The 14,084-nt window shown below is 43.3% G+C and overlaps 1 protein-coding gene across 2 annotated transcripts; it reads right to left on the bottom strand.

The window, feature by feature from the left end:
- Nucleotides 1–738: 738 nt before the first annotated feature.
- HAO2 (hydroxyacid oxidase 2) lies at nt 739–12,010 on the bottom strand. Of its 2 annotated transcripts, XM_054386021.1 has the most exons (7): nt 11,880–12,010; nt 11,001–11,152; nt 9,352–9,635; nt 8,764–8,979; nt 5,564–5,722; nt 2,788–2,857; nt 739–794 (listed from the first exon to the last, which is right to left on the bottom strand). In XM_054386021.1, the coding sequence occupies exons 1-7, from the start codon at nt 12,008–12,010 to the stop codon at nt 739–741; spliced, it is 1,068 nt and encodes a 355-aa protein (XP_054241996.1). The 2 variants fall into 2 exon arrangements, with proteins under 2 accessions (XP_054241996.1, XP_054242005.1); XM_054386030.1 differs by lacking the exon at nt 8,764–8,979.
- Between the last annotated feature and the right edge of the window lie 2,074 nt (nt 12,011–14,084).

The raw sequence follows: 14,084 nt of genomic DNA, 5'->3' as shown, positions 1-14,084 counted from the left end.
AGTAACAGGATGAGATGAAATGGCAACTCCTTCACTGAAAGGGTTCTCAACACTGGAACAAGCTCACCAGGGAGGTGGTTGAATCTCCCGTCCCTGGAGGTGTTTTAAAGATGCAGAGATGTGGTGCTGAGGGCCATAGTTTAGCACCTGGCTTGGTAGAGTTAGAGAATGGTTGGACATGGTGGTCTTAAAAGTCTTTTCCAATGGTTCTATGATTCTATGATTTAACTTCTCTTCATCTAGAAGCAGTGGGCAAGACCCCTTCCACCTCCAAAGGGTAGCTGAAGTGCCGTTAGCAGATGCATCATGTTTCTGTATCTGCTATGAATACACCCAGGAAAGCCCAAGCTATGGAAAGCATCAGCCACAATACTTGCTGCCTGGAAAGGTGTACAGCTTGAGTTTCAGTCAGACTTAGAATAGTTATCCATGTCTGGCAGCTTGATGTATCAAAGCTTGAGAGTCAGGCCTAGCTCAGGTTACTCCAGTGATCCACCAATTTAAAATAAATGTATTTAAGCAAGTAACAGTTACCCAAAGTGTTAAAGAATCCATCTGATTTTGCTAGCCTCAACAAAAGCAGAGAATGGCCTTTGCTAATGTGCTCAGGAGTTTGCTGAAGGACTCATCAGATAAACATTGCACGTTTGACTTTTGCATCTCCTTTTTCTCTCTTCAGTTACTCTTTGGGACCTTGGTGTGAGCTGCTTCTCTTGGGTAGGCATTGCAGGAGGCAGTTCACAGCTTAGGGAACTTGATTAGGTGTCGGCCAATCTCTGAAATGCTGGCACAGCCTGAAATAAATAGAGAAATAAACAGTTGGTGAGAGAGGAATGTCTGTGGATTAAACTTGGAAAGCTCCCTCTCTGAGTCATGGTCTGGTTTTGCATGAGTCATGTGGGGATAGGTTCATACTTCAACATCTTGCTCACAGAAGCCCTACTCCTCAATGGCATCTTTTCCCTTGAGGTTAGGCACTGGGCTTTCTGCACAAGAAGAGTTAGAAACACGAAAAAAAAGAGAAAAAACAAAGGAAAAAAGAAAAAAAGGGAAAAAAAGGGAAAAAAAGAAAAGGAAAAAAGAAGAAAAGGAAAAAAGAGAAGGATTCTTAATTCACGCAGCAGTGAAGGGGGATAGAAAAGACAAAGGGAGGATAGAGGGACATTTGCAGTACCACTTAATTTGATCAGATCTATGTGGAATTTCACAGCCCTGCCAAAACCATCCCAACCTACTACTCTGGCTGAGTTCAGTTTGCTTTTCACTGAATCACAGAATCAGAGAATGGTAGGGGTTGAAAGGAACCTCTGGAGATCATCTAGTCTAACCTCCCTGCCAGAGCACGTTCATCTAAAGCAGTTTGCACAGGATGGTATCCAGGCAGGTTTTGAATGACTCCAGAGATGGAGACTCCACCACATCTCTGGGCAGCCTGTTCCAGTGCTCGACTACCCTCAAAGTAAAGAAGATCCTCCTCATGTTTAAATGGAAGTTCCTATGTTCAAGTCTGTGCCCTGTCCTGTCCTGTCATCTTGTCCTGTCATTTGACACCACTGAAAAAAAAGACTTGCCTTTGCATGTAAAGAAGTGTGAGAGCCTTCTGGAAAAAGAAAAAATCTTGTAGAAATCTATACTAGTTGGAAAATTAACCCCCAAACCCTGGCTATTAAGAAATGCCCAATGGGATTTTAGTTCCAGCCTCCCCATCAGTGTTGCAGTTCACTTAAGTTCTTTTTGCTAGAGCATAAGAATCTCTAAAACACCATCTGAAGTGGGGTAAGGCCCTTGGCTGGTGTCTGGAGATTTCTGCACTGGATTTGCAAGTCATTCATGTGTGAAACTGGAGGCGTCACCAGGTTGTGCAAATTTGCTGTTAGTGCTCAAACATGGCAGCAGGAGAAGACGTGAAAAATGCAGAACAAAGAACATCAGCAAAAAGCACGGAGGCATTTAAATTTGAACCAGAACCAAAAGATTGTATACAGAGAAATTCTGCATCTGTTTTATTCCAAACACTTTGTGATGGGCAAAAAAAACCCCAACTTATTTGCATTTCACCATGGTAAACATGAAATTAAATATTGAAAAAGACATGCAAATCCCAGAAGAACAGAAATTCCAGGTTTTCCTCAGCTCCATTTAGCAGTTCTGCATCTCTTTAACTGGGTCAGAAAGCTGCTTTAACCTAACTCCTCCTTGCAAGCTTCATTCCTATGGCACCTGAAATGCCCAGTGGTTTCACAGGAAGAAAAAAATCATCTCAAATATAACAACTGGAACTAGCAGAGCTTACATGGTGTCCCTTTTGTGACCCATCCATTAGACTTCTGCTTTCAGATGGCTTGCACGCAAAAACTGGAGAACAGGTCTTGCAAGGAGCAGCTGAGGGAATTTGGGTTGTTTAGCCTGAAGGAAAGGAGGCTGAGAGGAGATCATCTTGCTCTCTACAACTGCCTGAAAGGAAGTTGGAGCAAGATGAGTTTGGGACCCTTTTCCCTAGTAACAAGCGACAGGATGAGAGGAAATTGCCTCAAGTTGCACCAGGGTATGTTTATGTTGGCTGTTAGAAGAAACTTCTTCCCTGAATAGGTTCTCAAACACTGGGACAGGCTCCCCAGGGATGTAGGTGAATCTCCATCTCTGGAGGTGTTTAAAACAGGCAGAGATGTGGTGCTGAGTGACATGGTTGTGCACCAGTCTTGGTAGAGTTAGATAATGGTTGGACGTGATGGTCTTGAAGGTCTTTTCCAACGGCTTTGTGATTCTGTGACCACCACTTACGCTTACCGGCTAAAGCCATCGACAAGCGAAACTCATCCTGCAAAATCCTCAGAACATCCTGAAGACCTTCTTCACCCTGCTCAAACAAAGCAATCGGTCAGAGTGAAAGGAGCAGTGGCACAAAGCAACACTGCAGAATGCTTCCATTGTGAGAGCTGGGGCAGTCCCTTGAGTCTCTGCCAACTCCAGTCTCTCATAGGGCTGAATGATTAAAACAATACAATGGATGTGCTCAGTTCATCACAGATTCTTTTTCCTTTTGTGATGCAGGGAAAGAAAACAAAGATCTTTTTCACTTCTGACAGTTTCTAATTCCTGTGGGGATTTTTTCTTAGCTACCAGTTAACCTTCATCAGGGAGCTTTTTGTTTAAAATGCCAAACCTTACAAAACTGGTGGCATTTTATGAAATATGAGAGCTTTAAAACTTTAGCCACATACCAGGCTGAACTTGTAAAAATAGTACACTGTGCATTATCCTCCAAGCAAGTACAACCCAGAAGCTCAAAATCCAATAAAAGGTACAGGTGATTTTGATTTTTCTGTAAAATGTTGGGAGATTTTTTTTTTAAAGTTTTTCTTGCAAGAAAGAATGCTTTGGGTGGAGACAATGTCAGTGCTTGTTCATTCCCTTACTCTCTTGAGTGCTAGGCCAATGCCACTGACCTCATTAATGTTTATAAATATGTAAAGGGTGAGTGCCAAGAGGATGGAGCCAGGCTCTTATTGGTGATGCCAAATGACAGGCAATGGGTGGAAGTTGAGGCATAGGAAGTTCCATGGAAACATGAGAAAAAATTTTTCACTGTGAGGGTGGCAGAACACTGGAACAGGCTGCCCAGGGGGGTTGTGAAGTCTCCCTCTCTGGAGATACTCAAAACCTGCCTGGATGCATTCCTGAGTGGTCTGCTCTAGGTGATCCTGCTCTGGCAGGTGGGTTGGACTGGATGCTCTTTTGAGGTCCCATCCAGCCCCTAACATTCTGTGATATGTCTTCAGGAATAATCTATGGAATATAATATGGGCCAGAAAATGTCCATATCTTTTGTCTTGTGGGAAAAAGATGCAGGCAACTCACAGCAACATTCTTTTCATGTTTTTCTGTATTTACTGGTAACAGAAACAGTGCTGCCAACTCTTCCAGGTTTCTCAGAAGTTTCAAGTGGTTTTTTTGCTTAAAGCCTAACTACTGGAATCCACAGAAATTACTCCACTGGACAGGAGTTTCATTTAAAAGCTAGGAAATTTTTCAAGAACATAAAAAGAAATATCTTTTTTCCTCTAGAGAAAAGCTTGACACTCCAATCCAGAAGATAAGAAGCAAAAATCTAGTGATGCAAAGACATGGTATAATTACATTTTAATTTGAATTATTTTATGTTAACCTTCTGCATCAAATGTATCATTCATGACTCTGGATTATAGATTATGCTACAGATTAAGAACCAGCAAAGCTGGAACTGAGGAAGTAGCAGCATGCTTAGGCACCTACAGGACATAGCTGTGCTCAGTCTTGTCCAAAATATTGCAGACATCAGCAGGCTGGAGTTCTGTTTGTATAGCTGAAGAATTCATATGCTATGCATATGCTATGCATTTCATATTCATATGCTATGAAACTGCTGTCTCAAACCAAACCCTTGTTTCCAAATGACAGCAAAGAAAATTCTCAGACTCATCTTTAGGGCAAATAAGCTCACCTCAAGTTTTCAAAACCACTGATGGCAATAGAATCATAGAATCATTTTGATTTGAAAAGACCTCCAAAATCGTTCAGTCCAATCATCAACCTAGCACCACCATGGCCATTAAATCATGTCCCCTAAGTGTCATCTCCATGTGTTTCTTGAAACACCTTCAGGGATGGTGACTTCACCACTTCTCTGGGCAGCCTGTTCCAATGACTGACCACTGTTTCAGGGAAGAAAGTTTTCCTAATACCCAATCTAACTTTCCCTTGGTGCAACCTGAGGCCATTTCCTCTTGTCCTATTGATATCCACTTGAGAGAAGAGGTCAAAACCCACCTCACCACAGCCTCCTTTCAGGTAGTTGTAGAGAGTGAGAAGATCGCCCCTCAGCCTCCTTTTCTCTAGACTAAACAACCCCAGCTCCCTCCTCACAAGGCCTGTTCTCCAGAGCCTTCACCAGCTTCCTTGCCCTTCTCTGGACACACTTCATTAGTTCAATGTCCTTCTTATAGTGAGGGACACAAAACTGAACCCAGGACTCAAGCTGTGGCCTCACCAGTGCTGAGTCCAGGAGGACAATCACTTCCCTGATCCTATTGGTCACACTATTCCTGATACAGGTCAGGATGCAGTTGGTCTTCTTGACTACCTGAGCACATGCTGGCTCATGTTCAGCTGGCTGTCAACCAGTACCCCAAGTCCTGAGTTCTACAATGCCACACCAGAAAATGGCCCCACAAAGCAATGTTATCAGCTTCAAAATCATGTTAGAAATTGTGAAACTCAGCAGTATTGATATTGATACAATGTGGGGTGTGATTCTACTCAAAAAACAGTCAAACAAACAAACAAACGAAAAACTATAATATTCTTCACTGGTGAAAACTGTTGCTATGGTCTCAAATGGAGGTTTCAGAAAACATGTAGACATGGCACTTCAGGACATGGTTTAGTGGGCATCATGGTGTTGAGTTGACAGTTGGACTTGATCTTAAGAGGTCTATTCTAATCTTCAAGATTCTATGATTGTAGGGAATAAAAACAACAGAGTTTTATAGAGCATGAGAAGTAGATATAACTCAAAGTTCCTCACCTTGTAAGCCAGACCCCATAAAGCTGGTCTTCCAATAAAGACACATTTTGCTCCCAGTGCTAGTGCTTTCAATACATCACTTCCTTTTCGTATTCCACCATCTAAATAAACTTCGACTCTTCCTTGTACTGCCTCCACAACCTCCACCAAAGCATCAATCTGCAAAGAAGCAGCCACACTCACCTTGAGCTCAGCTTTAGATTCCAAGAGAAAGAGGAGATACTCCAACAAGACAAGCAGGGATGCAATGCTTTAACAGCATACCTTGTTAACATGGAACAATGCAGTACAAATATCTCAGCATCAAAAGCTGCAGAATAAAGTACAGAGAAGCACAGAATCACAGCATCCTGGGGGTTGGAAGGGACCTCTGAAAATCATCCCTTTGCTATAGCAGGATCAACTAGAGTATATCACAGAGGAATATGTCCAGGTAGGTTTGGAGTGCTTCCAGAGATGTAGACTCCACAACCACTCTGGACAGCCTCTTCCAATGCTCTGAGGCCCTCAAAGGCTAGAAGTTTTTCCTGACATGCACATGGAACCTCCTGTGTTCCAGTTTGTATCCGTTTCCCCTTGTCCCGTCACTGGACATCCCTGGGAAGAGACTGTCTCCTTCTCTCAACACTCAACCTTTAGATATTGATAAGCACTAATGAGATCCCCTCTCAGTCTCCTCTAGGCTAAACAGCCCAAGGTGTCTCAGCCTCTCCTCATAAGATAGAGTCCCCTCATCTTAGTGGTTCTCCACTGGATTCTCTCCAATAGTTCCATGTCTTTCTTGAACTGGTGAGCTCAGAACTGGACACAATACTTCAGGTATGGCCTTGCCAGAACAGAGTAGAAGTCAAGGAGAACCAACCTCAACCTGCTGGACACATTATTCTGAATGCAACCCAGGATGCCATTGGTCTTCTTGGCCACAAGGGCTCACTGTTGGCTCATGGTCAGGCTGTTGTGCACTAGGAAGTTAATTCCATTTTCCAATGCTTTCCTTATGCTTCTATAGTTTGCTAACAATTCTGATAAATGAAAAGTAACATTTTTTTTCCCTTGCTTTGTGAAAGATTTTTAAAGTACATTTCAGTGGAAATAATTGTCATTCATATCTTGCTTCCCTTTGAAACAATGTTTGAAAAAAAGGCTGTCAACCTTCCCCATGCTTCTGTTCAAACTGCCTAAACCTACGTTTCAACCTAATCCTAGTGACCACCAGTCAGAAACCTCCTCAATCACCCTAAAGCATCAATGAAGGATTTCATTTGCTATGTAGTACAGCCAATGTATTGTTTCCTTCAGACTCAACTTCCTGATTCCTTAAGGATTTTTCTGCAGAGCACAGCACGGTGCCAGGCTGGTGGTGCAGGTCAGTACCACGTGGAGATGCTGGTTCTGGCCCCAAAGGCTGTACAACCAGTGTCAGGACATTGCACTGAACCTAACTAACTCTTCACAGCAAACCCAAAGCTCTCTGTTCTGCAGGCCCTTACACTCTCTCATTTTATTTTTATCTTTTTTAAGACAAACAACTATAATTAAGATTACTAAGTAGATTTTTCCACTTGGTCCTAATTTCTTTCAGATCTTCAGACCAAAAACTTCCAGGTTGAAATTTTCTAGAAGTAGCTCAGCAAGAGCAAGGGCAGCAGCTTCTGTTGTCATGCTTGGTACCAGAAAAATAGCAGAGCTGAACTGGGTATCTACTGGTGTGTCTGTGCATGTAAAGAAACTTTGAAGACAGAAGAGCAATTTAATGAAGACAGAAGAGCAATTTAATGTGGATGCCTTTTCTATTATTATGTCCTTAGCATTTAGAAAAAAAATCACTATTGTCATCTGTTTCACTGTAGCAATGAAGAGTTGCTGAAACAAGCTCTATCATCCTTTGCTTTCTGCATTCCAAATTCCTGGTGATTTGGGCCATTAATTAGGGCCAGAAAGATGATGAGGGTACTGGAGCAGGGCCACAATGATAATTAGGGGAGTGCAGTAGAGTCACAAAGATGTTGAAGGGAGTGGAGCATCTCTCTTGTGAGACGAGGCTAAGAGACCTGGGGCTCTTTAGCCTGCAGAAGAGTAGACAGAGGGGACCTTCTCAGTGCTTATCAGTCTCTAAAGTGTGAAAGTAAAGAAGGTGGGGCTGGGCTTTTTTCGGTGTTGTCCACTGATAAGACAAAGAGCAATGGGCACAAACTAGAGCACAGGAGGTTCCATGTAAACATGTGGGAAAAATTCTTCCTTTTAAGAGTGGCAGATCACTGGAACAGGCTTTCCAGAGAGGTTGTTGAGTCTCCATCTCTGGAGGCATTCCAAACCTGCCTGTACATTGCTATCCTGTGCAAAGTGATCTGGGTGATCCTGCTTTAGCAGGGGGGTTGGACGATATGATCACTGAAGACCCCTTTCAACCCCTACCATTCTGTGATTCTGTAATAGAAGAGAATTCCCTGATACCTGTTTTTATTCAACAGAGGAAAACAGAGAAAAGAAAGTCCATAAGACATTATGCAAAACAGAACTGTAAAATAAGGATAACTGGAAAAAATGAGAGAAGCCTAATTAAACCAGTGAAATACTCATACATTCAAACAACCCACAGTTTCTTTATATGGATTGAAAACCAGGGGAATTTTTTTTCTAGATAAGTTATCCTTCTTTCTGGCTCACGGAAGCCAATACATCCCCACTTAGGCTTGAGAGTGTAAATACGCAATGCAGACCTCTTCCTAAATCTAGCTTCATTGTTGGTGCACATCTTGGCAGAGGGGAGCAATGACAATAATTATTATATTGACAGTTGGTCTCAATTATGTTAAAGGTCTTTTCTAACTGAAATGATTCTCTGATTCTCTCATTTGCACATTTTTGGTTCCAGAGCTTCATTTTATTTGTGCCGCAGTGTGTAAAGAGTACGCAAGCACTGCACCATCTAACGAAGATGTGGGCAGGAAACTTCTACTAACTCAGGACAGTAGTTTGTCTAGCAGCTCGGTGGGGTCAGTGCTACTTACAGAACCCTCCCAAGAAGCTGAGGAGATACTTCAGTGGGAGTATAAGAGCTAAAGGACATTTGCACACAGCCATAGCCACACAATGAACACACAAGTCCACCAGAAGCATATAAATGAGCACGGAGATACTCAGGTCAGTGCAAATGTGCATAGAATAAACACTCAGGGGACATCTGTTTTCTCACTTACAGTGGCCAGTCCTCCATCCAGCTGCCTTCCACCATGATTGGACACAATAATTCCCTGCACTCCATGTCTCACTGCCAGCTCTGCATCTTCTTTTGTCAAGATACCTTTGATGATGATGGGCAGGTGGGTCAGGCTTCGCAGCCAGTAGATATCGTTCCAGGTGACTGAAGGATCTAAGCTGTTGGGTGGCAGCCCATACTCAGAACAGTCTTCTCCCTACAGCCGCAGGACAGAAGGCAACCTCATCTGAGCTGTGACAATACAGAGGACCCTTTGAGTCTTTCCCTGCCCTAGAATGAATTAATTGAACTCGCTAACAGGCATGTTCATTGGCTCCAGAAAGAAAGTGTCTCCAGAGAAGAATAATTACAATGGGGATGGAGATTGGTGTCTCTAAGATAGCTGGACTGAGATTTTGAAGCCAGAACTCAGGCTGGCAGGAGGTCAAGGGAGGACACCACAGCACCAGAAGGGGAAAAGATATTCCCTGGGTTACAACAGATGCCAAAGCAGCAGTTACCCAGTGTTTTTTGCCTCATGTGGTACACACCAGGACAGTGAATGAAAGGACAGGCTCATTTTACAAACCTCAAAGGCTCCTTCCAAGTTCTTCAGCTTCATGTGGGGAGGAAGGCGGAAACCATTGCGGATATCATCACGTCTTTTGCCCGTGTAGGGCAGATCTGCAGTGAGGACGAGGCCCTGGAAACCCAAGGCCTCCGCCCGTTGGACTAGCTGCTGGGAAACCACCCTGTTGCGGTGGATGTAGAGCTGGAACCAGCGTAGGCCGCCGGGAGCCGCCGCAGAGATCTCCTCCAGTGTGCAGGTGGAGTAGGTGCTGGCAATGTAACAGGTGTTCATCACCTTGGCCGCTGCGGGAGGGTTGGAAGATACTCATAATCAAGGTCCTTTCAACTGTCCTGGCAGACACCAGCTACAAAAGTTTTTTTGTATATGGTTTTCAGACAATGCCTGAGCTCCTGTTTTACTTTTCTTCTACCAAGCACAGTGCTCTACCCGTTGGCAAATATGCCTTTTGAGTTAGAAATGCCTATATTTACCATTGGTGTACAATCACAGTTAAGAAAGCAGGGAAGGGAGAGGCCATTTCTCAAGTGGTGTTTCCATTTTGCAACTATTCTTCTTTAAAAGGCAGGAACTTTATAGAATCATGGAGTTATAGAATTGTTTGGATTGAAAAAGATCTTTAAGAACATCAATTCCAACCATTATCTAACTATCCACTGTGTCTGGTGCTAAACCATATTTCCCACCACCACATCTCTTCATCTTTGAAACACTTCCAGAGATGGGGATTCAACCACCTCCCTGGGAAGCCTGTTCCAGTGTTTGAGAACCATTTCAGTGAAGAAGTTGCTTCTAACATCCAACCTAAACCTCCCCTGGAGGAACTTGAGGCCATTTCCTCTCATCCTATCACTTGTTACTAGAGAGAAGATACCCACCTGGCTACAACCTCCTTTCAGGTAGTTGCAGAGAGCAAGAAGGTCTCTCCCCAGTCTCCTTTTCTCCAGTCTAATCAATCCCAGTTACCTCAGCTGCTCTTCACAAGACCTGCTCTCCAGACTCTCCAACAGCTTTGTTGCCATTCTCAGGACTTTCTGCAGCACCTCAATGTCTTTCTTGTAATGAGGGGCCCAAAATTGAACCCTGTATTCAAGGTGAGACCCCACCAATGACTACATCCTCTAGGAATACCCTGTCAAATGCACCCATTGTACACAGAAACACGCACAATAAAAGAATTCCAAAAGGTCAGCCCTCCAAGCCCACCACAGGATTTGGGAAAAGATGTTATGCTTTCTCCAACGAAGACACTGTTCTTACCAGTAACAAGGAATTTACAGGTTCAATCCCCTGCACCATTTTCATGTCCTAACTAGAAACCACAGCACTGAGGACCTGTGCGGCACTCGGTATGTACCAGAAATGTGTCCATGGTCTCTGTCTTTAGTTTGCAGCAGCCTCCGTACAGCTGATCTAATAATATTGGTAGCTGGAAAGGTGAGCAAATTCTACAGAGCTTCCTATCCATTTTGTGTCACCAGATCCAAGTGGGTCACTCACAAATAGGGGTGTCAGAAAGTGTAAAAGGAGTTTACCCCTTCAAACCTGAAAGTGTTTGCTCAGTCACATTCCAAGTCATCCAAATAGATTCTTGAGGCTTTTCCATGACCCTCTTTTTTTGCTACATTGGCCACAAAGCAGATGAGTACCTCTGGCTGTGCTTTTCTCTCCGTCAGGCCATGCTAGCTGGTGGAAGCCAGTAGGGGCAATTCCTACAGGAAAGCTGATTTCAGTTCCCAGGAGTTTGGTCCTAGTGTCCATCCTGGATACGTCCCGCAACATACGTGGCCGGAAACGAATTCTGGAAGACAAAAATAACCCTTCAGTGTAGTAGTGCTTCAGGGGCTTTACTGAAGTTTCATCAAAACTAAGTCTTCATTTACCTATCGAATCTCAGACAATAAATAAACCAGACTATAATGGAGACTCATTGTCCTTTCTGTTCATTTTTAGAGGTCAATTCAGCCACCAGTTCAGCCACTATCACTTTTCATTAATCCCATATCCTGCTTACTGTCCACAGTACATCATTCCTGCATTTCCCATCTTAGCTCACCAGGTCTTTTCCTCCTACTGTTCATCCCACAGATTCCTTCTACTTGAAGCCCAGTCCTAGATTGCTCTCTTCCACTCCACCATTGTATGCCTGTCCTCACTGTACATTGTGCTTGCCCTCACTGTCTGCTACATATTCCCCAGACCCCACACTACTTGCACATAGGCTTCATCCTGTTCACCAGATGCTCCTTAGTGTGTCTCATTCTGTTATAGCCACTCCTCCGCTTTCCTGTCAAATGCTGCCATTTGCCAGAACCCTCAGCATCATTTATGCTTCATAGAATCTAAGTTGTATTCAGGCCAGCATTGTTGCCTTCAGCATATGTTACTCAGGCAAGTGCATCTTGCTTGGAGACCACCATGAAAGGGCAAGGTGTAAGGAATCTTTGCTTGTGATGTCCAAACTTTTTGCACAAAAACATAGCTTAGAAGCTTCCAGTGCAACACTCCTCATTTCCTCCTCACATTACCTTTTATATGCCAGGATGTTTTCATCTCGAGTGCTGCAGTCATCTGCTCCAGCTGCAAAAAAATCCCAAGCAATCTTGGGTAAATACTTTTTAGCATGAGCTTCAAAGTCTGAAAGACACACCATAGCCATTGCTGAGGGAAGCTCTGTGAACCTTGAAGAAAAGAATAACACAGAGCAGAAATTAGAACCATAGAATCATTTTGGTTGGAAAAGACCTTTAGATCATCAAGTTCAACCATTATCTAACTCTACCTCGGCTGATGCTAAGCCATATCCCTCAGCACCACATTTCTGCATCTTTGAAACACTTCTAGGGATGGGGATTCAACCACCTCCCTGGGAAGTCTATTCCAGTCTTTGAGAACACTTTACATGAAGAAGTTCTTCTAATATCCAACTTAAACCTCCTCTGGTGCAACGTGGGGCCATTTCCTCTTATCCTATCAGGATATCAGGTGATAAAAGTATCCCCTCCACGTATGCCTTAAAGCCATCATGTGCTTGCTGATAGCATAAGTCTTCATATCTCATACATCCTGATACAGTGTGAAACACATATCACAACTTCTGCTTTTCTAACTGTTAAAAAAGTCAAAAACAGCAAGCACAAAAAATAAACTAAGTCCTATTGTAGCAAAATAATTGAGAATTTTAAACAATCCAGCCCAACTGTCTTCCGACTCACACCTCGGTTTGGTCTTACTTTGGGTTTCACGAAGAGCTGCAGGAGGCAAGTTCCTCTCCCTCAAATTCACCTCTGGACTGGATTTGAGGTCTTTTCAATGAATAGTCACTGTTTTTTTTCTGGAGTCAATAAGCAACCAACAGAGATTAAAGCTTAATCCTGCAGTAAACTTTGTACTGTTTGTGCAACACTAACTTTGTTTTGCTATCAGATAATTAAAAGGTCCTTCCAAAAATGGCTACCACTTTGCCAGCAACATGATTGCTTGGGAGAGAGCACTGAAGTTGTGCTATTCAGCAGCAGATGAAGGCTGATTCATAGAATTATAGAATAATTTTGGTTGGAAAACACCTTTAAGATCATCAAGCCCAACCATTACCTAACTCTACCAGGTCTGGTGCTAACCTATGCCCTTCAGCACCACATCTCTGCAGCTTTTAAACACCTCTGAGGATGGGGTTTCAACCACCTTCCTGGGCAGCCTATTCCAGTATTTGAGAACTCTATCAGAGGAGAACCATAGAAACATAGATTCATATAAACATAGAATGGTAGGGATTGGAAGGAACCTCTGAAGATCAAGTCTAACCACCCTACCAAATCATGATCACCTAGGTCAGGTGACATGGAAATGCATCCACATGGTTCTTGAAAGCCTCTAGAGAAGGAGACTTCACAACCTCTCTAGGCAGCCTGTTCCATGCTCCATCACACTTGAAGAAGTTTTTCCTCCTGTTGAGGTGGAACCACCTCTGTTTCAGTTTGTGTCCACTGTCCATCGTCCTCTCACAGGGCACCACTAAAAACAGACTAGGTCCTTCTTCTTGTTACCCACCCTTCAGATATTTATAGACATTAATAAGATCCTCCCATTCTTCTCTTTTCCAGACTAATTATCCCCAGGTCTCTCAGCCTTTCCTCATAAACCAGATGTTCCAGCCCTTTAATCATCCTCACACTGTAGCAGAGTGGTTGGACTAGGTGACCTCCAGAGGTCGCTTCCAACTACCTTCTGTGATTCTGTCATTTTTTAAAATTCTGTGAATGCTCTTGTGATCTGATTGCTTTACCACTGGGCTTTCAGATTACCTCCTTTGGCTCCCCACCCAGCCACCTCCCAAGAGGATCGCCTGTCCTCTCCCTTTCTAGAGATTGGAGCTGGTGAGGTTTCTCTGTGCTTGCCTCTGTCTCCTCTGCTAAGCATTACAAACTTGGACTGAGGTGGCAACAGATTTATGATGATGATTCAAATTTGCAAGATATGAAAGTAAACACTGAAGACTTTTATTTGTCTTTTGGGGGTTTTAGCCTGTAGGGTTCATGTTTTCATTTTTTCCACACAGGCATGAGAGTTTGACATTTACTTTTTGCTAACTGAAAACTGAGGCATTTTTGTCATAAACATATGACACTAGGTGAAAAGGATGAGGCAGAAACTTCTGAAAGCTTTTCCAGAGGGACAAAGGACACAAACTGGAACACAGGGAGTTCCACATAAACATAAGAGAAAAATTCTTC

This window comes from Indicator indicator, chromosome 1 (assembly GCF_027791375.1).
Source record: "Indicator indicator isolate 239-I01 chromosome 1, UM_Iind_1.1, whole genome shotgun sequence".
Taxonomy (NCBI): Eukaryota; Metazoa; Chordata; class Aves; order Piciformes; family Indicatoridae; genus Indicator; species Indicator indicator.
The sequence above is the reverse complement of the archived record's forward strand: the minus strand, read 5'-3'. Positions and strand labels throughout refer to the sequence as shown.

Bases quoted from the DNA above. Each gene is read 5' to 3' on its own strand.
- HAO2 (XM_054386021.1), bottom strand. From the start codon at position 12,010: ATGGCTATGGTGTGTCTTTCAGACTTTGAAGCTCATGCTAAAAAGTAT. The intron at 8,980-9,351 runs GTTTGTAAAATG...CTGCGGCTGTAG, and splicing joins ACTTGGAAGGAGCCTTTGAG to GGAGAAGACTGTTCTGAGTA. The intron at 5,723-8,763 runs GTAAGTGAGAAA...GCTTCTTTGCAG, and splicing joins TGGATGGAGGACTGGCCACT to ATTGATGCTTTGGTGGAGGT.